The sequence below is a fragment of the Juglans microcarpa x Juglans regia genome, chromosome 7D (genome assembly GCF_004785595.1).
Source record: "Juglans microcarpa x Juglans regia isolate MS1-56 chromosome 7D, Jm3101_v1.0, whole genome shotgun sequence".
NCBI lineage: Eukaryota > Viridiplantae > Streptophyta > Magnoliopsida > Fagales > Juglandaceae > Juglans > Juglans microcarpa x Juglans regia.
Genome location: NC_054606.1, coordinates 7,550,629 through 7,578,105, shown reverse-complemented (window position 1 = coordinate 7,578,105; position 27,477 = coordinate 7,550,629). Strand labels below are relative to the sequence as shown.

The 27,477-nt window shown below is 40.8% G+C and overlaps 2 protein-coding genes and 1 pseudogene across 2 annotated transcripts; 2 read left to right on the top strand and 1 right to left on the bottom strand.

The window, feature by feature from the left end:
* The first annotated feature begins 1,521 nt into the window (after nt 1-1,521).
* On the top strand, nt 1,522-4,555 carry LOC121238088 (annotated as a pseudogene).
* Nucleotides 4,556-12,356: 7,801 nt separating this feature from the next.
* On the top strand, nt 12,357-19,323 carry LOC121238087 (UDP-glycosyltransferase 76E2-like). The gene is given in 4 exon segments (XM_041134945.1): nt 12,357-12,846; nt 13,241-13,399; nt 13,402-13,990; nt 19,042-19,323. Coding segments are annotated over 4 exon segments (1,386 nt in total). The 3' UTR covers nt 19,190-19,323.
* Nucleotides 19,324-19,410: 87 nt separating this feature from the next.
* Nucleotides 19,411-20,063, bottom strand: LOC121239105 (18.2 kDa class I heat shock protein-like). Its single transcript, XM_041136241.1, has one exon. The coding sequence runs from the start codon at nt 20,061-20,063 to the stop codon at nt 19,602-19,604; it is 462 nt and encodes a 153-aa protein (XP_040992175.1). The 3' UTR covers nt 19,411-19,601.
* Between the last annotated feature and the right edge of the window lie 7,414 nt (nt 20,064-27,477).

Genomic DNA, 27,477 nt, shown 5'->3' with positions numbered 1-27,477 from the left:
GGTTCATGCTTCATTTTATAATATAAAAAAAATAGTGAATCTCATGGGTGCCGATTAACATTTAGAAGTGTTGGATTTTCTTTTATGGAGTTGTGAACGGAGAGAGATGTTTAATGTGTAATGTTGTTTTGGTTAAATTGTTGGTGGTTGCTTGGAGTTATGGGCTGCTGAAATGGGTGTGATTTATTGATTATTTGAGTTGACTTTGGTTGGTGGGTGTATAGGATAATTTTGAAGTTGGTATATGGTATTTTGGGTTGAAGTGTGGGCTGTCCAGATTGTTATTTGGCTGTTGAGTTGGATTAAATTTGCTGAAATATGGTTTAGAAATTGGGTTTTAAATTTTTAGATCGAAATTGTGTTGTTGGTTTCTAATACTTAGTTTATTTATATTATTTTTATGCATAGCTGACAAGATTGATAGAGATCGTTTTCAAGGCATAGATAATACGCTGCAAGAGTCAAGTAAGTAGGGTTCTTATGCTAGACTTTATACGAGTTATTAAGACTGAGGTTGACTTTCTGAAAACTTTGTATATTTTGTGATGAAATGAAAACTTGGAAAAAAAAAACCAACATTGGTCGCTTATTTGCAATACTCATGAAATCTGTATGAAAAAAGGAAAATATTTTTCTAACATGCATTGTATAGACATGAGCTAAATTTTGTTATGATGTCTCTGAAATCTGAAAAAGAGCGACATTTGATAATTCTGAAAAATTGTGCATTTATTTAGAAAGATGCTCCGACTTTTGATTTTAGCATGTAAGAATGACCTGGTTATGTTTTGGTACTATGTTCTGTTTTGATATGGCATCTAAAAACCTTTGACATGGTGTACTGATTTTGTATTTGACTCTGTCTCTGCTCTGCTCTGCTCTGTTATGCTCTGCTCTGTTTGAGTTGGTACCAACTTCTCTGTATCTGAGTGCACCCATTTTGGAAACAAATTGGTTTTATTGTGGTCTTTCTGTGTGCACACTCGAGGCTCCGAGAAGAATAAGGGAAAGATTTCACCTCTATCTCTGCCTGGTTTGGCCACCGGGGTTAGCACAATCCTACCACGAGGGTGAAACATGGTCTCTGCTTTATGAGATGCTCTGTTTTGATGTGATGATAATATTCAGTTTATGTTATACCAAAGTACTATGGGTTTTACTTGTCTTAAAATTATCGCTCTGTTACTTTTGAAAACATATTTTGTTCTGCATGAAAACTCTGGAAAATATTTTGTTCTGCATGCTGTACTTTGTAAATGCTCATGTTTGCACGCTAGCATATGTCATTTGCTTACTGAGTTGTTGATAACTCACCCCCTTATCTTCATAATATTTTCAGATGATGTGGAGAGTCCAACTGAGGACCTGGATTAGAATGGTGAGCATGATTAAGCTGAGGAGAGGATGTTAAAAGAAGGAATTCTGATGTCCTTTAGATTTAATGTCTTTTAGATTTAATTATATCTTGGATTTAGTAAGACTTATGAAATTATCAGTTTGGTTTGTTATAAATACCGGGAGATGGTGGACTCCTTAGTTTATTTTTGTTGCGGTAACGACTTTGTGGAGTTTTCAAGGTATTTATTTAGAAGACATGAGATTGAGTTTTACTAATAAAGTTTTTTTTTTAGATTTCTTTTAGTTGTGTTGGGAAATATGTTTATAAGTGACAGATAGTAATTCTCCAAACCACTCGGGTTTGGGACGTTACACTCTAGCTTGAGTAAATTGAGCAATTTTACCTTCCTCAAAGGATTTCTAAATGAGACGAGAGAGTAGCTTTTGCATTATATGGTTTAAGCATGTTTAAGTTAATGATCATATTGATAATTGTTTTAGGGTCAAATATATAACTTTGCAATCCAAACTACCACTAAAACCAATGCAATATTGCACTCCCAAAAATTAATCATGATCGTTGATTAGATGAATGGAAAATAGATAATATAAGACAATCAGCTTGATGCTGACATCATAAAAAAGAATTCAAAGTACTATCAGTTTTTGGTATAAGTTTGAGTATGAAAGCATAATTTGAGAGTTAATCAAAGTCATGTATATTTTATGTGTTTTTTTTAATTTGTATGGTATATATGAATTATGATAAACATTAATATAGAAAAACAAAATTATTTGTAATATAATTCCCCTTCCCCACCCCCCCCCCCCCCCCCCCCCCCCCCCCCCCCCCCGTACCCCAAAAAGATAATATAATTTGTATCAGAGTACTACCCATGTTGAATTAATGTACTTAAAGACCTACTAGACTGGCTTAATTCTCAGTCCACCAATCCTTGGGCACTTGAAAGTATTCAGGGTTATATTTTCCTCCAAAAGTCAAGAATTGATACATGTGCTGGGTTTCTTCGGTCAAACACTGTTTGTGTTTTTGAGTGCTGTGAAGACTGATATGGGAACGATGAAGAGAATGGGAAGAAAAGCCTTGTGTACTGGAATTGCCTGCCATGCGTCACCTTTGCTATTTGGCCATTTACTGCAGTTCACACTCGGAAAATCTTGGCAAACCGAAGAAATGTACTATAAAAACTCATTTCTAACAGCAGCACATTCGCTAACTTCATTGCCGGTTGTCGTTTATCTTCTCGAGCACCTTAGGATTCTGAATTCCAAGCTGGGTCAATTAGCCTTATCTGCATCATTTGTAAGCCACCTTAGTGGCTTGATGATCATGGTCCCTCTCGAAGTGTTTAGAAATTTGTCCGAGATAAGTGCTGTGCGCGCTATGATGACGGTTGGATCAATTCTCATCTATTTTTTTCTCATTGCATATGCATTTCGACCGGCAATGTTTTGGGCAGTGAGGAAGACACCTGAAGGCAAGCCTGTCAAAGGCATGTACATTCACATCATCATGGCAATAATGTTTCTGTACGGGTTGTAACTGTAGTTGCCATGAAAGTAGATATGCAATCTGTCACATTCAGTGACAGATCCAAAACGTTCAACGTTATCCTGATTTGTTCTACATTTGTGGCAAAAATGGTGGGGTCTTTGGTTCCTCCTTTGTACTCCAAAATGCCCTTGAATGATGCTTTAGCAGTTGCTCTGATTTTGAGTTCCAAAGGTGTCACCCATCTGACCATATATTTGTGCACTTTAATGTTTCAGGAAACTATACTTATTTTCCACCCCATTTTCTCCTAGGAAATTTAATTACCTACTGGAGTTAACATTTCCTACTAATTCTGCTTGTAAAAATTATCTTTTTGCCATGGTTCGGACAGTTTTAAAAAGAAAGCCCCGACTGGCAGAGTGAAAGAATATATTGATCGATCCTTAACTGTTAGTTTATTGTAGAGTACATCTTTTAGCACATGCTATTCCGGTGTGGTAACCTGAGATGTTTTCTTGAACAAGGTTAAATTACTGATGCTTTTTGTTCTTACTTTTTATGGTTCTATTCAAACTCGGGGATCCCAGAAAAGGAGAACCAGTGTTCTCTTTGTTAACTATTGCGATCCTAGTAGATGCACTAATCATTCCAGTTTTGCTGAAGTACCTGTACGATCCTTCAAGGAAATATGCAGGTTATCAGAAAAGGGATATCATGCATTGCAGAGGCAATGCAGAGCTCCGAGTCCTGGTGTGCATCCACAGGTCTGCTAATGTTGCTGCAACAATCAAACTACTTGAAGCTGCATGCTTGTCTAGAGAAAGACCCCTTTGAATTTATGTGCTTCACCTTCTCCGACTAATCGGCCGATCCTCCCCAGTTTTCATTTCCCACTGCAAACAGAAAACTGTTGGTTCCAGTTCTTCCTTTTCAGATAACATCATTATCCCTTTCGAACGTTTCAAACAAGAAAAGAAAGTGGTTGGATTATCCCTAAACCTTTCCATAGCAATCACTCCACCGAAGTTCATGCATGAAGACATTTGCACCCTTGCATTGGACAGGCTCACATCCCTCATAGTGCTCCCATTCCATCGAAAATGGTCCATTGATGGGTCCTTTGAATCAGAGGACAATAACATAAGGACCTTAAACTACAATGTCCTCCAAATAGCTCCCTGCTCCATCGGGATCTTAGTCGATCGTGGCCATTTAGGCCACTCGATGGCTTCAACAGAGTCATCCTATTCTGTTGCCATGTTCTTCTTAGGAGGTAATGATGATCAAGAGGCAATAATTTTTGCCAAACGCTTGGCCGAAAACTCGAACGTCACCTTGACTGTGGTTCACCTTGTTGCCTCTGAAACCGATGGAGATATCCACATAGACAACTTGCTTGATTTCGAGGTCTTGAAGGATGTCAAGCGTAACAAAGTGGGTAATGCATATGTGATATATTCAGAGGAGAAAGTGGAAGATGGGCCTCAGACGGCAATGGTAATTCGCTCTATGGCATACAAGTTTGACCTTATAATAGTTGGCAGACGACATAACATAGATTCTCCTCAAACCTCAGGGCTTGCGGAATGGAGTGAATTCCCAGAGCTTGGGGTCATCGGAGACTTGCTTGCCTCCTCAGATGTTGTCGGTAGCAAAACTTCTATCTTGGCGGTGCAGCAACAACAAACAGATGATAAGTAGTCACTGCAGGATAAGTACATGTCAAATTGAGATCAATGTAAAATGCATCCATCTTCTCTTGATTTTTTTTTTTTTTTTTTTTTTTTACTGTAAATTACAAGAGATCATAATGCGTGAGGAATTTAGGTTTATTTAGTATCAAACGGGCTTCCCCTGATTATGAAGCCTAGTTCTTACAAATTTTAGCCTAGTGAATTAACTAATCACAGTTTTTTTTGCATCCTCAAATTTTTCTATCTTAAATTAAAATGTTCTGCAATCATGATATCAAACCAAAGAAAGATGTGAAACCAAACTAGGAAGAAGAAACTAATTGTGACTGATTTTATCCCATTTTCTTTGTGGTTTTGAATGTGCCTTAGAGCAGCTGCGTCGTCCAACAATTCTTTGAACGACCTAATCATGTAGATGATCATGTCTTTTTATCTGGAAAGATGCTTTGATCAAAACTAGATGTGTGTATATACCTCATGATCTCTACAAGTTTTGAATTTCTTAAAGGAGAACTAAGCCGCCACTCAAGCATTGCGTAGGATCCGGGCTAGTTTGAAAGGTGAGATGAGATAATAATTTTGTGAATTGTAGTAAGCTAGTTAATAAATAGTAGTGAGATAGTTTGAGTTGAGTATTTTTTGAATTTTGGGAAATGAAAAGAAAAAGTTGAATAAAAAATATTATAACGTTAAAAATATTGTTAAAATATAGTTTTATATTATTATTTTTGTTTGGAGATTTGAAAAAAGTTGATTTTCTTTTTTAAAAAAAAGTTTGAAAAAGTTGTAACAATTAGTTTGAGAAAGTTGTAACGATTAGTTTGAAAATTTTGTATTTAAATTATGTTTAGGAAGGAAATGAGATGAGATGAGATTGAGAATTTTGGGATGAGATTTATTGATGTCATGTTTCACGGGCCTAGGCAACTCCACACTCTTGGGGCTGGGCCTTTTTTCTGCAAGGGGGAGAAATGGGGGAGCTCGGGGGCCGTGATACCTCCAACGCTCAAGTTAGATCAAGGTTGAAGTGAAGAGAGAAAGTGAGAGCTAGAGGGAATAAGTAGAGAAGTATTCAAGTTCGTAAGTAGAGACCCCCTTCTCGGCAGAGAGAGAGAGAGAGAGAGAGAGAGAGAGAGAGAGGTATTTATACTTGGTCGGGATAGTACCTGAGATGATGGTGACTGATGTGCAGCTCCTTACCGGGATCTCATGTATTATTTTCCAAACTCTTACTTCCCACCAGACCTGTCCAGGGTTGCTGTTGACACCCAAGAGGCACGTCGTTGCGTGCCAACCCTCGGGATGCATTGATTGCGGTGTGATCCTATCATAGCATGCTCACTCCTGCTCCATTAAATGCAGCGTGGCCCTAGACAAGCTTGCCCCTGCTCTATGCCGTTCGAACAGCTATGTCAAGGAAGAGGATGTTCCCTGATGGTAGGTCAGCTTGGGTGTCAGGTTGTCTTGTTGTGTCAGGGTCGAGGGTGTCTCTGTCAATTGGTCAAATGTGGTGCCAGGTTGCATAGTCTCCCTTCCTTTTGTCAGGACCTCTGCATTTTGCCCTTCCTCCTCGGCCTCCTGGGCCTTCTCGGCCCATCCTTAACCGAATACGTGGGCCTGGGCTCGAGCCTTGTCCGGCCCTTGGGGATTTCTCCCCTCATAATACCCCACAAATTCTTAGCACACATGTGCGATGGGAATTTTAAAAGATCCTTCCTTATCCCATCATTAATGTGTGTGGATTTCTATGTCCTGTCGTCTTCACGCCCTCCTGACCTTCGGGTTGGTGCGTGCTTACCACAAGCTTGCTCTTTACTCCCTTTTATTTATTGCGTTGTAGTGTATGGGTTCCAATGCAACTCCACCCCAATGCTTGGCGAATCATGGTGGCGAGCTGCATAGTCTTCCGCCAAGTGCTAGTTGATAGTTCCGAGAACTACCCCGATCTGACTGCCCAGGAATTCTTGTCAGTCTATCAGATCATTCGACTTGATGGGAGCTTGTGTAGCTTCTAATCTCAAGCTTCCAAGAAGTGCTTCGTGACGTTGGGGAAACGCTTATCCTCATCAAGGAATGGCAAAGTCATTTCTTATTCATCTCTGGTTCGGGATGGGAGTATCTCGAAGGTGAGGAAATTCATCAAGAGTTTCCTGTTCGGGTTGTATGGGCTAATGTGTCGAAGAGTCAGTCCCATTCGATCAAACTGTCCGAGAGGGAGGAATTTCGGGTGGCGACCGTTCTGTCCTGGGTGCCGCCCATCCCAAACTGAGTGAGACTGACATGCTGATCACTGATGCAAACATCAAGCGTCATTTGCTCCTTCCCGACTAATCCTTTGTGCTCGGTCAGGAATTTTTGGCAGTTCCCCCCTCTTCTCCATCCAGGAAGAGCCGGGCTTCTCCCTCCGTGTGGGATGATCGTGCCAAGCTGCATCTTGCTGATGAAAGAGACGTTGGGGTTGTTCCCGAGTCAAGGGCTCAGGGTCCCCGTTCCCATCCTAGCCCTTCCCATCAAGTTCCACCGTCTTCTTCGCATAGGGCCTCTGCAAGTTCGTCATGACAGCCTCCATCTGGGTCTCCTCTCAGCGAGTTTGGTGCTACATCCAACCTAGCTCCTATGGGTCCTCTTCGCAGTGCTTCTCGTGGCCCCTCTTGCACACCTCCGCCAAGGCCTGTATGCAATACCTTCGGCAATACCTCTTCTCCGCCTCCTGTGAGCTCCTTTAGGCAAGATCGACCAAACTCCTCCCAACCGATCCCAACCTCTCGCACTGCTGGCTTTTCACCCCTACGGCCTGTTGTCTCACCGTCGATAGCCGACTTTGGAACCGATGAGGGTGAGGCGGATGAGATCGCCCTTAGCGTTATCTTTCTTAACGCTTTCTTCAACCCTGCCCCATAAGGACAACCCATCCGTTGAGCCCCCATTTTCCTTCGAGGCAGCTGTTGACACAGAAGAGGCAGTTCGCGACACACCCCCAATGAGGGAGATGGCTCCATCTCCTGTTCATGACGGGGGACCTGAGCTGGGCTCCCTTCAACTGCAAAGTGTTGTTGAAGACAGGGCTATGAGCCCTTTCTCTGCACTAGGGACCTTCCTTAAGGTCAACGTCGCCTCTTTCTTGGTTTCAGAAGACCAGGTGCCTCGCCCTGCTTCTCCTCCTGCGACATCCCCCCATGTTGATGCGGATGCGCCTCCTCTATAGTCGTCCTCCCAGGTTGATACGGACACTCCTACAATGGATGAGGCGCCCGCGGTGGTCAAGTTGTCTTCTCCTTTGACTTCCCCCATTCGTAAGGATGCCCCGTCGCCAGGCAGTGATGCCCCTTGCCTGATGTTGGGATGGGAGACTCCCCCCGAAGATCAACTTCCCCCATCTAGGATCCCTCCTTCTTGTGAAGCTCCAGACTCTAAGGGTTTTGCCCCTGGTAGTGAGGTCCATCCGAGCCAAGGTTCGGATTCTCCCGAGGTCGTCCCCAGAGAACTCTCCACTTTCTCATTCCTGCCTTATGTTGAGCCTTCCTCTCATCCTGCTGGCGGGAGCGCCTAAGCAACCGGTCCAAATTTCCAGAGGGCCCGAGCTAAAGCGGTCGAGCGAGAGGTTCAAACCCTACTTTGCCCAGGTAGCAACAATTCCCTTATCTTGCCTTTCCTTCCTCCTTTTTGTCTGTCTTCTGACTTGTTTCGTTCCAAGCTGCTGACCATCTGGCAGAAATGATTGTCCGTGAATGGGAGGCCTTCGAAGAGCAAAATTAGGCGCTTAGTGCCTTGAAAGTCTCACTCGTTTGGAAGTTTGCAAGGCAAACAAGCAGTTGGACAACAAGGAGCTCCGCAAGGAGAAGAATGAGCTTAAAAAGGTGAAGGACCAGGAGATCTCATAACTAAAAGGGGAGCTTGAACGCCTGGGAGTGGAGAGGGAGCAAGCCGGAGTGGAGGTTCAGCAATTGGAGGAAGAGTTATGGTCTATGCGGAGGAGGCTTTGGAGGTCCAGGAGGAAGAGGGCTTCGTGCGCTACACAGTGCTGTCGCGATCCTCCTGCCACTTGAGGATTGTCGCACTGTGATGCAAGAGTCAAATCAACTCCTTAGAAGATGATCTAGCTCGGGCATTGGACACAGTCTCCATTCAACTATCTCGAGACTGTAAGCTTCTGAGGTGGCTTTGGAGTCCCAAATTTGACATGCATCGGCGCTCCGAGGTGAGCCTAGGGCTATGGTTACAAGGAAGGCCTAGAGCGCTTCAGAGATTATCTGGTAGGGAACTCGTCAACCGACCTCAATACTCTCCAGCTTTCGTCCCTTGCTCCCGATCTCTTAGCCTACCAGATCGTCAAGGCACTAGGGAGAAAGCAGATGTCATTGGCTTTCCGAGACGCTCCTCCACCGCCATGATTTTGTTGATTTGTCTTGTTTTGTACCTTTCACGCCCAAACGGGTTCATTGATGTAATCGAACCACGTGTTTATATATATATGAGTGTTCCATGCTTTTTCAGGCGCAATTGCCCTTCGTTTTTGTTGCCCCCTATTTTTTGCTCCATTTTTGTACTCTCTGATTATAGCACGAAGGTCGGCAAATCAAGGAACTTGTGTCCCAACTAGCTCCTATTTGGACAAAGTTCAGGAGGCCCTGGCCTTTAGCCAATGTATTGCGGCCAGCCAAGGGACTGGACTTGTAGTGCACGAAGGTCGGCGAGTCAAGGAACTTGTGTCCGACAAGCTATGAAAGGTAGAGCTCTGGAGGCCCTAGCCCTTAGCCAATGCATCGCAACCAGCCAAGTGACTAGGCTTGTGGTACATGAATGTCAAAGAGTGAAGTGACTCGTGTCCGACTGGTTGTGAAGGGGCAGAGCTTGGAAGGCCCTGACCCTTAGCCAATGCATTGCAACCAACCAAAGGATTGTGTTTATGGTGCACGAAGGTCGGTGAGTGAAGTGACTCGTGTCCGACTGGCTGTGAAGGGATAGAGCTCGAGAGGCCCTGGCCCTTAGCCATTACATCATGGCCAGCCAAGGGACCAGGCTTGTGATGCACAAAGACCAACGAGTCAAGTGACTCATGTTCGACTGGTTGTGAAGGGCAGAGCTTAGGAGGCTTTGGCTCGTAACCAATGCATTGCATGAAGGTCGGCGAGTGAAGTGACTCTTGTCCGACTGGCTATGAAGGGCAAAGCTTGGGAGGCCCAGACCCTTAGCCAAGGCATTGCGACCATGCATTGCCCGAAGGTCGGCAAGTGAATAGACTCGTGTCCAACTGGTTGTGAAGGGGCAGAGATCAGGAGGCCCTGGCCCTTAGCCAATGCACCACGGCCAGCCAAGGGACTGGGCTTGTGGTGCACGAAGGCCGGTGAGTCAAGTGACTTGTGTCCGACTAGCTGTGAAGGGGAAATCTCGGGAAGCTTTGGCCCTTAGCCAATGCATCGCGACCATGCATTGCACAAAGGTCGGCGAGTGAAGTGACTCGTGCCCTACTGGCTATGAAGGGACAGAGCTTAGGAAGCTCTGGCCTTAACCAATGCATTGCGGCCAGCCAAGGGATTTGGCTTGTTGCATTGGTATCTTTAAACAAAGGCGAATGGAGGCGGAATCATACTTTCATTCATGTCTTTGCTAGTTACATAATCGAGCGAATCCATTATTCTTACACAAAATATTTCTTCAAGTGTTCAGCGTTCACTCGTGACCTTCGCGGTCCTTCAATCTATATGAGCTGGGTCTTCCGCTAGCCGTTACCACAATGGACCCTTCCCACAAAGGCCCAAGCTTTCCTTCTTCCTAGGTGGTGGCGCTTGTCTCCTTTAGGACCGTGAGGACCGTGTCTCCTACCTTGAATCCCAGGGTCAAACCCGCTTGTTGGAATACTGCTCAACTTTTCGCTTGTTGCTCGTTGTCTGACTTGTTGCTTCTTCTCATCTTTCCTCTATGAGGTCCAAGTTCTCTTTCAATCTTTCATCGTTGGTCCGGGTTGAAGTGTTGTATCAAATACGTGCGCAATCCCACCTCCGTCGAGATCACAACTTTCGTCCTGGACACGAGGGCGAAGGGCGTCTCTCCCATGGGTGTTCTGACAAACATTCAGTAGGCCCATAGCACGTTGGAGAGCTTTTCGGCCCATATTCCCTTTTGCTCTCCTAGCCTTTTCTTCAGGATATTCAATAGCATTTTGTTGGTGGCTTCTACTTGTCCGTTTGTTGAGCTCTACGCACCATTCCCGATAATGGAAGCATTCAAACTGTCTGTCTTTATCTGATATGAAACTTCGAGGGATCCTGAACCTACAGATGGCCGTTGTGTCTACCGTCCAGACTATGGTGCAATACGGGAGGAGTGCTTCTTCCCGACCCGAGGCGGCCTTCGCCAGGCAGTCTGCCTTGTGGTTTTCTCCACTCGGGATTTGTTAGATGTGAAAATATCTGAGGAGGTCGCGCTGCTCTCCTACCTGCTGGAGGTACTTCTTCAGTTTTTACCTTTAGTGGTGAATTATCCCGTGACCTGACTAACCACCACCTGCGAGTCGGCTCTTACTTCGACTTCTGTTGCTCCCAACGACCTGGCTATTGTCATTCCTGCCAGTAGAGCCACATACTCGGCTTCATTGTGGGTGGTTTTGAAATCGAGTTTGATCACGTAGTTGAGTTCTTCCTTGGATTCGGTGATTATGTGCACCCATATACCCCCTCCCCCAGCTGGGCAGGATGAGCTGTCGACATAGACCTGTCAAGGCTTGCCTTAAGATGCCACAGCTATCACTTTTGGGAAATTTGAGAACTCGGCCACAAAGTCGGCCAGGACTTTTCCTTTGATCGCCGCTCGAGGAAGGTACTCGATGTCGAACTCGCTCAACTAGATTTCCCAGTTTGTCATACGGCCTGACACATCAGGCTTCTGCAGTATCTTCCTAAGGGGTACATCGGTAAGTACCTTCATCGGATGGGCCTGGAAGTAGGGTCTAAGCCACCTTGCAGCAATGACCAATGCAAAGGCCAGCATTTCTGCGTTGGGATACCTAGCCTCGACTCCTCGAAAAGTGCGGCTCATGTAGTACATGGGTCGTTGCTTCCCCTCTCGGTACGGACCAATACAATGGACACGACGTTTGGTGTCATAGCCAGGTACACTGTCAAGTCTTCCCCCAAGCTAGTCTTTCCTGTGCTTTCCTGAAGACTTTGAAGAAGGAAAGACAACGGTCAATTGACCTTGCGATAAAGCCACTCAGCACAGCAACTCTGCATCGTTGCAGCTTGCTTGTTGATTCCTCCTTCCATTACCTCAGGTTGTTCTTCTTCACGTCACAAGGCTTGAGAGGGCGTTGTTGCTGGCGTACGAAAGACACGTTACTTGTAGAAAAAGAAATCTCACAAATGGTGCCAATGTTGATGTCGTGTTTCGCGAGCCTGGACAACTCCACGCTCGTGGAGTTGGGCCTATTTCTTGCAAGGAGGAGAAATGGGGGAGCTCGGGGGCTGTGATACCTCCAACGCTCAAGTAAGATCAAGGTTGAAGATGAAGCAAGAAAGTAAGAGCTAGAGGAAATAAGTAGAGAAGTATTCAAGTGCATAAGTAGTAACCCCCTTCTCTGTAGAGAGAGAAGGGTATTTATACCTGGTCAGGATGGGCCCTGAGATGATGGTGACCAGTGTGCGGCTCCGTACTTGGATCGCGTCTCTGTCAAACTCTTGCTTCCCGCCAAACCTGCCAGATCTGTCGAGGGTTGCTGCTGACACCTAGGGGCACGTCGTTGCATGCTGACCCCCGGGACGCATTGACTGCAACGTGGTCCTTTCATGGCGTGCTCACTCCTGCTCCATTAAATGTGGCGTGGCCCTGGACAGGCTTGCCCCCATTCCTGCGTTGTCCGTACAGCTATGTCAGGAACGGGGATGTTCCTTGACGGTAGGCCAGTTTGGGTGTTAGGCTATCCTGTTGTGTTAGGGTCAAAGGCATCTCTGTCAGTTGGTCAAACGTGGTGCCAGGTTGCACAGTCTCTAGTCCTTTTGTCAGGACCTTTGCATTATGTTCTTCCTCCTAGGCCGTCTCAGCCAATCCCAAACCTTATACGTGGGCCCGGGCCTAGGCCGGGGCCTTATATGGCCCCTGGGCTCCCCTCACTAGATTCTTTCCAAACAAGCCCTAACGGTGAGATTGCCTGCATCATATATGATGAATGCATGTATTTCACCGCAGCAGTGGCAAAGCATCTGAAGCTTCCCAGTATCATCTTGCACACTAGCAGTGCTATAAATGATCTGACTTACAACGCAATTCCTGGGCTTCTTGAGGACGGTTACATTTCTACACAAGGTACGTGTTATTTTACCTATATAGCAAACAAAAGACAAAGTTTATATCCAAAGTGTTGTTGGTCCTAATTAACTATAGATTGGTCCCATCACCAACCATTAGGTACTGAGTTATAGTTTATTGATGATAAAAATAAAAGATTCACATAGCCCCATTGATTAATTCAGATTTTTTCTAATTATCCAACCGAATTTGATAGTCTCTACAGAGAGATAAGACCCAACTAGCATTAAATATTCATACACTACCCGAAATCATATACGACATTAAATGCTATACGACCCACATGTGCTTATATCTCTCCAAAATTAGACCATGCAATTCAGTCGAGAAATTATTCTATTTTCAAGTTGATAGCAGAAAACAGTACAAATTTTGATGGTTAAAGAGTAATCTTCATATGCAGATCCTATATTGCTAGAACTAGTGCCGGGGCTTCACCCTCTCAGATTCAAGGATCTCCCTATTTCCAATTTCAAAAATATAAACGACTTGCTGCAGCTAATAGCCAAAGCGCATGAGACCAGAACATCTGCGGCCATCATTTGGAACACCATGGCTACCTCGAAGGGAAATCACTGGCACAGCTCCAGCAGACAAGCCAAGTTCCATTATTCGCGATCGGCCCTTTCCACAAAATAGCTCTGGCCAAATCCTGCAGTATACTGGAGGAGGATACAAACTGCATTGAATGGCTAGATAAGCAAGCATGTAACTCTGTGATCTATATAAGTTTAGGGAGTATAGCATCCATGGACAAGAAAGAGCTAGCCGAAATGGCATGGGGGCTGGCTAACAGCCAGCAGCCTTTCCTGTGGGTAGTTCGACCGGATCCAACAACTGCTTGTTCAGAATGGAAAGATCCACTTCCTGAAGGTTTCAGAGAAGCCATTGGAGAAAGGGGTTGCATTGTGAAATGGGCACCCCAGAAGGAAGTGTTGGCACACAGTGCGGTGGGAGGATTTTGGAGGCATTGTGGTTGGAATTCGACACTCAAAGGTCTCTGTGAAGGCGTTCCAATGATATGCCAGCCATACTTTGGAGATCAGAGGGTGCATGCAAGGTACTTGACCCAAGTATGGAGAATCAGACAGGAATGGGGAGACAATATGGAAAGAGGGGAGATAGAGCGAGCTGTAAGAAAGTGTTGAGTATTTGGAGTCTGGTTCACACAGCTCGAGCGGAGCGTCTAGCCACTCAAGCGAATACAAGTCTGAGAGCTTTGCTCAAAGATAGCTCGACAGACCGCTAGAGCAAAGGTAAGTCAGAGAGTTTCGCTCAACACCGCTCGACACATAGCTCGAGCGGAGGGAAGTCAAAGAGCTTCGCTTGAGGAGCCGCTCGACACATGGCTCGAGCAATTGCGGGAAACAAGTTCGCTCAATGCAGGCTCAACATGCCGCTTGAGCGAACATCACTAATTCTGCTGAATTTAGGGTTTCCGCCGCATGACATATATATATGATTTTATTTGACTTTACTGTAACAGAGTGAACAGTAGCCGTCCTACACAAATTGTATTATGATTCCTCAAGTAATAAAAATCCTCTGCAGCCCCGGTGGACGTAGGCAATTTGCTGAGCCACGTAAATACTGTGTCGTGTGTGATTGCTTGTTTTTCCATGTTTGAATTTACTTTATTGTCATCGTTTTTCACAACAATTGATATCAGAGCCAGGTTCGGGTCTGAAAAAAATGATGACTGGAGAAGAAGTGAAGGTATCAGGGATCGAGAGGTTTGATGGCACTGATTTTGGGTATTGGAGGATGCAAATAGAGGATTACCTCTATGGGAAGAAACTTCATCTTCTATTGTTGGGGAAGAAGCCGGACAGCATGTTAGTTGATGATTGGACCCTGTCGGATCGATAGGTTCTGGGGGTTATTCGTCTAACCCTGTCGAGATCCGTTGCACACAACGTCATCAAGGAGAAGACGACTGCAGATCTCATAGCCGCTTTGTCAGGTATGTATGAAAAGCCGTTAGCAAATAACAAGGTACATCTGATAAAAAAGCTATTTAATTTGAAGATAGTAGATGGTACGTCTGTTGTACAACATCTGAATGATTTTAATACTATCACAAATCAATTGTTGACTGTTGAAATTGAATTTGATGATGAGATACGTACACTGATACTATTGGCATCACTGCCAAATAGTTGGGAAGCCATGAGAATGGTTGTTAGTAACTCTGCCGGTAAGTCAAAGTTGAAATATGATGATATTCGTGATTTGATTTTGGCTGAGGTGGTGCGCAGGAAAGATTCAGGCGAGACCTCAGGTTCGAGTTCAGCATTGAATGTTGACTCCCAGAGGAGAGCACAAGACAGGAACTCAAACAGAGGCAGATCAAAATTAAAGAACAGGGGCAAGGGCAAGTCAAGGCCTGGCTAGCAGGCAACTTGTTGGAATTGTGGCCATATAAAGAAGAATTGCAGAAATTTCAAGAAGATCGAGAATGATAGTGCTAATGTGGTAACTGAAGAAGTACAGGATGCACTATTACTTGCAGTTCATAGTCCAGTTGATGATTGGATACTTGATTCAGGGGCTTCCTTCCATACATCTTTCCATCGGGAGATAATGCAGAATTATGTTGCAGGTAATTTTGGAAAGGTGTATTTGGCTGATGGAGAGGCTTTGAATGTTGTAGGGATGAGAGATATTGGTATTGCTCTTCCTAACAAGAACAAATGGACCTTACAAAAGGTTAGACACATTCCTGAGTTGAAGAAGAATCTCATTTCTGTTGGGCAGCTTGATGATTGTGGACTTTCAGTGGTGTTTTCAAATAGCACCTGGAAGGTCACCAAAGGGGCATTGGTACTGGCTCGAGGTAAGAAAACTGGTACACTTTATATTACTACTGGTTTGGATAACACTATTGCTACTACCATTGCAGAGAGTACAGCATATTTGTGACATTGCAGGCTTGGCCATATGAGTCAGAAGGGCATGAAAGAACTTTTATCTAGAGGCAAGCTACCAGAATTGAAGTCAGTTGATCTCAGTATGTGTGAGAGTTGCATTATAGGGAAACAAAAGAAGATCAGTTTCTTGAAGAGTGGCAGAACACTAAAGTCAGAGAGACTAGATCTTGTGCACACTGATGTGTAGGGACCTTCCCCAGTAGCATCTCTTGGAGGTTCTCGTTACTATGTTACATTCATTGATGACCACAGCAGGAAGGTATGGGTCTATTTTTTGAAACACAAATCTGATGTATTTAATGTGTTCAAAATTTGGAAAGCCATGGTTGAGACAGAGACAGACTTGAAGTTGAAATGTTTGAGGTCTGATAATGGTGGTGAGTATATTGATGGTGGGTTCAAGGAGTATTGTGCAACTCAGGGTATCAGAATGGAGAAGATCATTCCTAGGACACCACAGCAAAATAGAGTTGCTGAGCGCATGAACAGAACCATAAATGAGCGTGCTAGAAGCATGAGGCTGCATGCTGGGCTACCACCTACTTTCTGGGTAGATGCAGTTAGCACTGCAGTATACTTGATAAACAGAGGGCCATCAGTTCCGTTGGATTGTGGATTGCCTGAGGAGGCTTGGAGAGGGAAAGAGGTCAAATTTTCTCATCTTAAAATCTTTGGCTATCTTTCTTATATTCTTATTGATTCTGATGCTCGTAGTAAGCTTGAGGCTAAGTCAAGGAAATATTATTTCATTGGCTATGGAGATGAGGCATTTGGCTATCGTTTCTGGGATGATCAAGGTTGAAAGATTATAAGAATCAGGAATGTGATCTTCAATGAGAAAATTGTGTACAAGGACAAGTCTAGCACAGTTGCTGAAGCAGTCCCTCAAGAGTTTGACTTTGTGAGTTTGGATGATCTACCAGAGGTCACAGTGCAGTGTAGAGAAATGAGTGACGGGGAGAGTGGGCCCAGTGCACCCATTCCTATTATTCCGCAGTCAGATCCAGCGCCATCCACTCTTACAGCTGCAGTTCACAGGTCAGTTAGGACTATTCGTCCTCCACAGCGTTTCTCACTTGCTTTGAATTATATTCTATTGACAGATGGTGGAGAACCGCAGAGTTACCAAGAAACCTTGTAAGATGAAAATTCTAGCAAGTGGGAGTTGGCCATGAAGGATGAGATGGATTCCTTATTAGGGAATCAGACATGAGAGTTGACAGAACTTCTATCAAGGAAGAAGGCATTACACAACAAGTGGGTGTACCGGGTAAAAACTGAGCATGATGGTAGTAAGAGATACAAGGCTAGACTTGTTGTAAAAGGCTTTCAGCAGAAACAGGGCATTGATTACTCTGAGATCTTTTCACCTGTGGTAAATATCACAACCATCAGGTTAGTTTTGGCTATGGTTGCTACTGAAGATCTATTTCTTGAGCAGCTAGATGTGAAGACATCTTTTCTTCATGGAGATCTTGAAGAAGACATCTACATGCACCAACCTGAGAGGTTTGTGGTACAGGGAAAGAAAGGTTCAGTTTGCAGACTGAAGAAGAGCTTGTATGGCCTTAAACAAGCTCCTAGACAGTGGTATAAGAAGTTTGACAGTTTCATGTGCAGTGCAGGGTACATCAGATGTCAGGCAAATCACTGCTGCTATGTCAGGCAATTTGACAATTCTTACATTATTTTGTTGCTATATGTGGATGACATGCTTATTACAAGGGCAAATATTGATGAGATCAATAATCTGAAGAAGTAGATATCAGAGCATTTTGCAATGACGGATTTAGGAGCTGTAAAGCAAATCCTTGGCATGAGAATTGTCAGAGACAGAGTCAGAGGCACGTTGAGACTCTCACAGGCTGAGTATGTGAAAAAAGTACTCAACCGGTTCAATATGGACAAGGCCAAGTCAGTTGGCACACCCTTGGGTAGTCACTTCAGACTCAGTAAGGATCAGGCACCAAAGTCAGAAGAGGAACAAGACTATATGAGTAAAGTTCCTTATGCCTCAGCTATTGGTTCACTTATATATGCTACAGTTTGCACCAGACCAGATATTACCCATGCAGTGGGAGTTGTGAGTAGATACATGAGTAACCCTGGAAAACAACATTGGGAAGCAGTGAAGTGGATTTTGAGGTACCTAAAAGGCTCTTCAGAAACGTGCTTGTGTTTCTCAGGAGAGGGCTTAGAGATGCAAGGCTATGTTGATGCTGATTTAACTGGAGATATTGATAGCAAAAAAAGTACCACAAGGTTTGTTTACACTCTCGATGGTACTGTAGTTTCATGGGGTTCCAATCTACAAAAGACAGTTTCTTTGTCTACTACAGAAGCTAAGTATATTGCAGTTTCAGAAGCTGCAAAGGAGATGGTTTGGATACAGGGCTTCTTGGAGGAATTGGGTAAAAAGAATCAGAATGGCACTCTCTACAGTGACAGTCAGAGTGTCATATTCCTTGCCAAGAACCCAGCATTTCATTCCAAGACTAAGCACATTCAGATCAGGTATCACTTTATACGATCATTGTTAGATGATGGACAGTTGCTACTTGAGAAAATTTGTGGAAGTAAGAACCCTGCTGATATGTTGACAAAGGGTGTTATACTTGAGAAACTGAAGTTGTGCGCAACTTCAGTTGGTCTTCTTGCATGAAGACAGGAGCTATGAGTTGCAGAGGTGGAAATATCATGTTTAAGGCAGAGGGCGATACTATAGGTGTACCAGTCTCCAAGTGGGAGAATTATTGAGTATTTGGAGTCTGGTTCACACCGCTCAAGCGGAGCGTCTAGTCGCTCAAGCGAATACAAGTCAGAGAGCTTCGCTCAAAGACAGCTCGACAGATCGCTCGAGCAAAGGCAAGTCAGAGAGTTTCGCTCGACACACAGTTTGAGCGGAAGGAAGTCAGAGAGCTTCGCTTGTAGAGCCGCTCGACATATGGCTCGAGCAATTATGGGAAACAGGTTCGCTCGATACGGGCTCGACACGCCGCTCGAGCGAACATCACTAATTCTACTGAATTTAGAGTTTCCGCCGCATGACATATATATATGATTTTATTTTACTTGTACTGTAACAGAATGAACAATAGCCGTCCTACACAAATTGTATTGTGATTTCTCAAGTAATAAAAATCTTCTGCAGCCCCCGTGAACATAAACAATTTGTCAAATCACGTAAATACTGTATCGTGTGTGATTGCTTGTTTTTTCGTGTTTGAATTTACTTTACTGTCATCGTTTTTCACAACAAAAAGCTGATGGTGGATGAAGAAGGGAAGAAGATGAGGCAGAGGGCAATGCATTTGAAGGAGAAGAGTGATATTTGCATGTCGGAAGGTGGTGGTTCTTACAATTCATTATATGAGCTGGTAGGGTATATCCTGTCGCTCAAAATTGCTTAGTCCTTAAATCAGAAAGCACCTTAATTTCCTAGCTCTCTCTGCTAAGTTAATGGCATTGGATGTCAGATGAAAACTACTGCGATACTCTGTATGAAAATAAACATATGAAATCAAACAGTCCTCCTGCTTCTGAATTAAGTCTGTCCATAAAAGTAATGTGCTCGAGAAAATAGATTAGGACTCGGGAATTACTACAGCTTCTTTGTTATCCCACAGAGCAATAACCGTTAAGAACATAACTTATTTATTTCTAGATAAACCAAGCTCAGCTTAGCATTACAAGAACAGAAACATCGCACACTTAAAAGACGCATTATATCAAACACCTTCAAATGCAACTCGGAGCACACAGTGACCTTCAACAAACCACACATCCTATTAACATAGTGCGGGACAAAGGAAGACGATAGATTTAGCCGGACCCGAAGATATCGATGGTCCTGACGTTAGGCCTCCTGGCCTCCACTTTCGGAACAGTCACGGTAAGACACCCATTGTGCATGGAGGCCTTGAGCTGCTCGAGCTTCGCATCGTCCGGGATCTTGAACCTGCTCATGAACCTGCCGCTCTCCACGCTCACCTGGAGCACTCGGTCGTCTTGGAGCTCAATTAGCACGTCCTCGTCCATGAATCCCGGAAGAGACGCATTCAAAACGTGGGCAGTCTGAGTTTCTCTCCAGTCGAGACTGGTGTTCACGGAGGTTCCGAAAGGGGAGAGAGGGCGGAACCCTAAGAGTGAGGAAGGTAAGGGAAAATCGCTGAATGGGTCCCAAAGGCCGTTCTCATGGAAGTTTCGGAATGGGTCCCACAGATCTCTGGAGGAGTTGGAGTCGGAGACATTGCTCTCTCGCCCGGTAAATGGAACGATCGACATTTCTGCTTAGCTAGCTAGAGATTCGAGAATTCGGATTTTTTTTTTTTTCCCAGGAGATTCTAGAGTTTAGTTGAAAGAGATAGCGGAAGAGATGAGTGGAGAAAGTGAAGGTGAAAGTGTGAGGAGCACTTTCGCGAGATTTCATTAAATTTCTCTGCATTCTAGAGCTATCGGGAAGTGTCGGTGGGGCTTAGAAGTTGTAGATGAGCAAAAGCCCGCCCAACGATACAATGGGCTTCAGGCTCGGTTTCCTTTTTTTTTTTCTTTTTTTAATTAAAAGTGTCTAATATGATAAGAAAAAATAGATATAACTATGAGAATAGATATTATTATATAATTTAATAGTATATTTATCTTTATTTAATTTACATTGTAACGTCCCAAATCTGAGTGGTTTGGAGAATTATTACCTGTTACTTATAAACATATTTCTCAACACAACTAAAATAAATCTCCAAAAAAAACTTTATTAGTAAACTCAATCTCATGTCTTCTAAATAAATACCTTGAAAACTCCACAAATTCATTACCGTAACAAAAAAAATAAACTAAGGAGTCTACAATCTCCCAGTAGTCATAACAAATCAAATTGATAATTTCATAAGTCTTACTAAACCCAAGATATAATTAAATCTAAGAGACATTAAATCTAAAGGACATTAAAATTCCTTCTTTTAACATCTTCTCTTCAGCTTAATCATGCTCACCAATCTAATCCAGGTCCTCAGTTGGACTCTCCACATCATCTGAAAATATTATGAAGATAGGGGGTGAGTTATCAACAACTCAGTAAACAGAAGACATATGCTAGCATGTAAATATTAGCATTTACAAAGTACAATATGCAGAACAAAATATTTTACAGAGTTATCATGCAGAACAAAACATGTTTTTAAAAGTAACAGAGCGATAGTTTTAAGACAAGTAAAACTCGTAGTACTTTGGCATAACATAAACTGAGTATCATCATCACATCAAAACAGAGCATCACACAGAGCAGAGATCGTGTTTCACCCCCGTGATAGGGTTGTGCTAACCCCGGTGGCCAAACCAGGCAGAAACAGAGGTGAAATATTTCCCTTATTCTTCTCGGAGCCCCGAGTGTGCACACAGGAAAGACCACAATAAAACCACTTTGTTTCCAAAGTGGGTGCACTCAGAGATAGAGAAGTTGGTACCGACCCAAACAGAGCAGAGCATAACAGAGCAGAGCAGAGCAAAGCAGAGACAGAGTCAGATACAAAAATCAGTACACCATGCTAAAGGTTTTCAAATGTTATATCAAAATAAAACAGAGTACCAAAACATAATCAGATCATTTACACATACTGAAAACAAAAGTCAGAGCATCTTTATAAATAAATGCACAATTTTTCAGATTCTCAATATCGCTCTTTTTCATATTTCAGAGACCACATGACAGAATTTAGCTCATGTCTACACAATACATGTCAGAAAATATTTTTCATTTTCCACACAGATTTCATAAGTAATGTAAATAAGTGACCGATGTTGGTTTTGTTTTTCCAAGTTCTTATTTCATCACAAAATATACAAGGTTTCATAAAGTCAACCTCAGTCTTCTGAACTCATATAAAACCTAGCATAGGAACCTCGCTTACCTGACTCTTGCAGTGTATTATCTATGCCTTGAATTCGACCTCTAATGATCTCGTCACCTATTGATAAAAACAAAATATACACTAAGTGTTAAAATGCCATTGACGCAACCTCAATCCAAAATAATTAAAACTCATGATTCCAACTCTCATTTCAGCAAAATAACCCAACTCGAACAACCAAATACTAAACTGAATAGCTCACACTTCAGTCCAAAATACCGTATTTCAATTTCAATAATGACCATTACATCCACCAAACCCAATGTCAACTCAAATAATCAATAAATCACACCCATTTCAGCAGCCCATAACTCCAAGCAACCACCAACAATTTAACCAAAACAACATTACACATTAAACGTCTCTCTCCGTTCACAACTCCACAAAAGAAAATCCAACACTTCTAAATGTTAATCGGCACCCACGAGATTCACTATTTTTTTTTATATTATAAACCGAAGCATGAACCACAAATTCACAATTCATTCTTCTTAGAAAGGGAAAAGGAAAAGAGGAAAACTTACAGACATGAGGGCCTCTCAGCAACAAGTCAAATTTTTGTTTTCCACCCAACAACGTAGCACCAGAGATTAGCTAGAACAAAACGCAGGTGAGTGAGTGTGTGAACGGGAAAAGAGAGAACAAACTCAGAATGTGTGTGTGGCGTTTGTGAAACCAAGAGGATCTTACCTTCGTTCAACAGGGCTCAGCGTCACTCACTAAGATTATCCACTTCACAGACAGGAGAGAGCAAGAGAGAACCGAGCGTGAGTGAGTGACTAAAGAGGAACACAGTGAACGAAAGAAAAAGAAAAACCACTAAAACACATCTGCACTACCTGCAACTCCAAGCAAAATGCAGAAAAACAAAGTAAGAGAGAGGGCATCGGATTTGAGAGAAAAACCGAATGTGAGGGAAAAGAAAATGGAGAAAATTTAGGGCATGAAATTCAAACTCACAAAACAGACCAAACGAAAAGAAGAGATGAAATCGAGAAGGGAATGTGGATAACGGGTGAGAGAGAGACGTCTGGAAGTGTGGAAGCAAGAAAAACCGAAAGAGAAGGAGAGGGAGAAAGAATCGGGAGGAAGCTGAGGAAGAAGGAAAACTTATCCCAAAACGGCACCGTTTCAAACTCTCCAAGAAAAGGCTGGGCCTTTGCGCACGGGTCCGGGCCTCACATCGCTGGGCCTTACATACATTGAATTATATTATAAGTTATAACTTACATAAGATATTTTTCTTGACACATCTCCTATTTACAAGTAAAATTAAATAAAAATTTTTAGGTAGTCATACTAACAAATATAATTATTTAAAAAATAGAAATATTATTCTAAAACTTTTACACTACACATCATCTACATGGTATAATTTTATTTGTAAGATCAATTTTAAAATTTATTTTATAAATCAAATTATATCATGTTGATAGTGTGTGATGTAGTTATTCTTTAAAAATATTTTTCTACAAGATACATGCATAGGAGAGAGACAGCTAAAAGGTGAGAGCCACTTAAAAGTAGGGTGGGGATTGGGTGCCTACAACCAGCCCACTTGAACCCCACTTGAGATGGGCAGGGCAATCCGCCTGCATACGACCAGGTTGGCGGAAGATAGGGGGCAAGTGCCAGGAAGGGCACTACCCTCACCCAAGTTTTACACACATGCTCGTGTGTATATGTGTGTATATATATATATATATTAGAGCAACGTCCAAATGACGTTTGCAAAACAACCTAACAATATATATCAACTATATATATGGCAAAATAAAATAATGTACACATCAATCATAGCATATTTTTATACGCATCCAATATAGTAATATGCATACAAAAATAAAATAAGCTGACTGTATATCTCAACTATACAAATGAAAATAAGATCATATATGCATCAACCATAGTAATATACATCGTAAAGAAATTTGATGCAAGTTTACAAAACAAAGCAATATACATGCTATTAACTGTAGTTTGATAGAAGTTTTCAAAATGAAGTCATATTAGACAATATATATGAGAGGATAAATCAGGTACTAAATAAGTTAATCAGCATGTTTTGTATTTTTCTATAGAATCAATTGAGAGGATATTGTATTTTTTGTGGTGCTGTTGTACGTTTGAGTTGATCTATGTCTGCGCCAAGTTGAATTATCCACTCTTTTTGTGAAGTTTTTTTGGCCATATTTTCAAAAAATGGGAGATGCTCTTGGATGATATGAATTTAGTACTTATATGTCGTTATTAAATAAATAAAGAATCTAAATGTACAAAATTGAAGGTTCGAAAGATTTTAAATGGAAACATCTTATTATAAAAATATTTTTGATTTATGATATTTTTGCAAATAAGAGCAATTTTATGTTTGCCAAAGCATAATGTGTAATTGTTTATAATGAGAACCAATATTGATTAAAAATCTAAATTAACAAACATATTGATAAACTTGTATGGTTACTAAGAGATAATATGTAAGTGTTTATATTGAGAAGTAAATTAAATTGAATTAAAAAAAATTATATATAAGAAATATAATTATAAAAAAAAAAAAAAAGATAAAGATGAAAAATACAATTATGAAACACAACAGTGTAAGAAATACATACAAGATCAAAGAATTGAGCAGATAAACATTAAATATTTAGACTCGGTAAAGAATGAGAATTTCAAAAGAAAATAATACCTAAAATAAATTACCCCAATATCGAAATAGTATAAGTAAGACACAGCATAGTTAATTTATGCTTTCTTTGAAAATGACCGTTTTGCACAGTAATTTAATTTATGCGTGAACTTTTCATGCTACGCACTTTGTCCTCACTACGTTGTATTATACTATTAGTTAGAAAGAAAATTAATTTTGTTTCAAGATTTACCTTATTTGGTTCATAAATATTTGATTCTTATGAATATCAGTATGTAATATTAATATTCTTATGAATAAAATTAAATAGCAATATGTGCATCACAAAACCAATAAATCCTGTTCTTTAAAGTAATAAAAAAAAATTAAAAATTAAAAAATTATAGTACAATTCAAACTCTAAATATCCTTTAAATTTTAAACAAACAACTGCAGTCTGCAGATTCATACTAAACTGAAATAATTCAATTCAATATTCACATATTTCAAAATTTAAAAAGATAAAATGTTGCACAACATCAAAAAGACCTCAGATTTTTTAAACTAAAAGGAAAAAAAAAAACCCTAGTACCATTCAAACTTTTCATTAGTCCGGATTATAAATAAATTGATAACTACATATTCTAAAAAATTAAAGCTATAACACAGACAGCAAAAAAAAAAAAAAATTAAAAGCCCATCTTAAAATTAGAAAACATTGATGATATTAATTTGAATTTATTAAAGTTAGAACACGGACTGAAAAAAAATAATAATAATAATAATTCTATCAAGAGAAAATGAAATTTTAGTAATATAACATTGTGTAAAATTAAAAATTAGAAACATAAAAATTTATATATACTAAAATTCAAACTGTAAATTTGCTTCAAATATGTTATTAATTTCAGCTCAATAAATAAATTATTCAATTATAACAAAACGAAACAAAGATTTTACTTTTTAAAATTATATATGTTAATAAATTAATAAGCAAAAATCTTGATAGATAATAACTAGAGATCATTACAGAATAGAAATATAAAATTATAAGCAAAAATTACTGAAGGTTGATACAGAGTTTACAAAGTCCACAAATACAAACCTCAAACCAAACAGCCCAAACCTGCTGCAACAACCAAACTTAGACAAATCAGGATCTTATTAGATGAATAACCAAAAATCATTACAAAATCATAAGCTCAAACAAGTAAAAAATGGGAATATCAATATAGAACACGAATATAAAATCATTTAAGCAACTACATATTTATACAGATTGAGATAGTTCAAAAATACCAATCTGAAACTGAAAAACCCAAATTCCTTGGAAGAAACAAAGGAGGAAATCATTTTAATTAAATTAAAATAATAATAATAATAATATTAATAAAAGCCACCAAAACATCACCAAAATTGGACTTTGATCCCGTTCTTTCAATTTTGAGAAATCAAACCGAAAGAATGGGATCGCCTAAATTCCTTAAAAGAACCAAACCAACGACATGCATTCAATTAAAAGAGAAAAAAAACATAGCAACGTGATGACATCCAAAAAAAAAAAAAGAACTGTGAGCATGTGGAACGAAGTTAAATGAAGCAAAATTGAAAATAAAAAACTTAAAAAATTTATACATGGTATAATTCAAACTGTAAATTTGCTACAAACATGTCATTAATATAATGTACATTTTATATAATAGACTTTAGAAAAATTTATTTATACCAAGAAAATTAATTTTATAGTAAAAATACAAATATAAAATTGAAATTTTAAACTTGATTCAAATATATCATTAATCTGACGTTAATATATAAATTATTCAAAAAAAAAACTTTATATTTACAAACTAAACAGCCTATAAACATAAACAAACAAGGATAACCGTAATCATATATGAAAAGTAAAGAATAAACGACTCGGACAGATAAAATGTAAATAATAATAAAAATTTGACATCTACGCAACGGTAAAAAAATAAAAAATAAAATAAAAAATAAATGCTCATAAACATAAATTCAAAAATACAAAAAGAGAGGAAATAAAAGATAAAAAAAAATAGATATTAAAAGATACACACAACTGACACTGACTGACTGACACAAGTTACATCTCTCATCACACATACATAAGACTAAAACAGATGCACCAACACCAATGTTCACAAATTCCAGATCAAATACAAACCTCAAACCCAACAGCTCATACCTGCTGCAAAAACTAAACTAAAAAAAGAAAAATGCTAGCCCCACCGCTAGAGCTTCCCGCTTGCACTTCTTGCTTAATGTGGCATCCAGATCACAGTTTTAAATTTCGTACCGTACCGGCCGGTACGGCCGAAATTTTTCGTTTCGGCCATCCGGCCGGTACAGGTACTATACCTGTTCCGTACCGGCCAAAATATCGGCCGTACCGGCCGGTACCGGTCATACCGGTCTAAATTTCGGCCTGTACCGGCCTATATTTCGGCCGGTACCGGCCGATATTTCGGCCTGTTTTTTTTTTTTTTTTTTTCGTTTTTTCAAACTACAAACTTATTTTTTAACCCTCAATTCAGACTAGACTATTTATAATTTATATATATATGTATTTGTATATAATTTATTTATATATAGACTATTATTTTAGAATATAATTTATATATATATTTATATATATAATTTATTTATAGATCGACTATCCCGAAATATTATCCCGAAACGCTACCCCGAAACGGTACCGGTACCGAAATATTTCGTTCCAGTGCCTTGACCGGTACGGTGTCCGGTACGGTATTCAAAACATTGATCCAGATGGCTGACTTAATAGAATAAAAAATGCCATGACTGCATATCCCTTTTTTCCGAAAACTGATCTCTACCTTCTTCTCCCTCCCCTCTCCCTGCATCTTGAAAACACAGTTCATAAAACCCACCTTCATGTTGCCTTCTTCTCCCTCCCCTCTCCCTGCATCTCGAAAACACAGTTTCCACCAACTAGTTCATGAGTAAGTATCATCAACAAAGTTGTGATTAGGACTTAAAAAGCTAATTTAAGATTATGATCTAATCAATAATTTTGCTAATGTTAAAAGAACTTAATTCGATGCCATCAATCTTCTTCATAATTCTCTTTGAAATCCTTCGGTTTTACATGATTAAGTACTGCTTGATTCTAATTCTA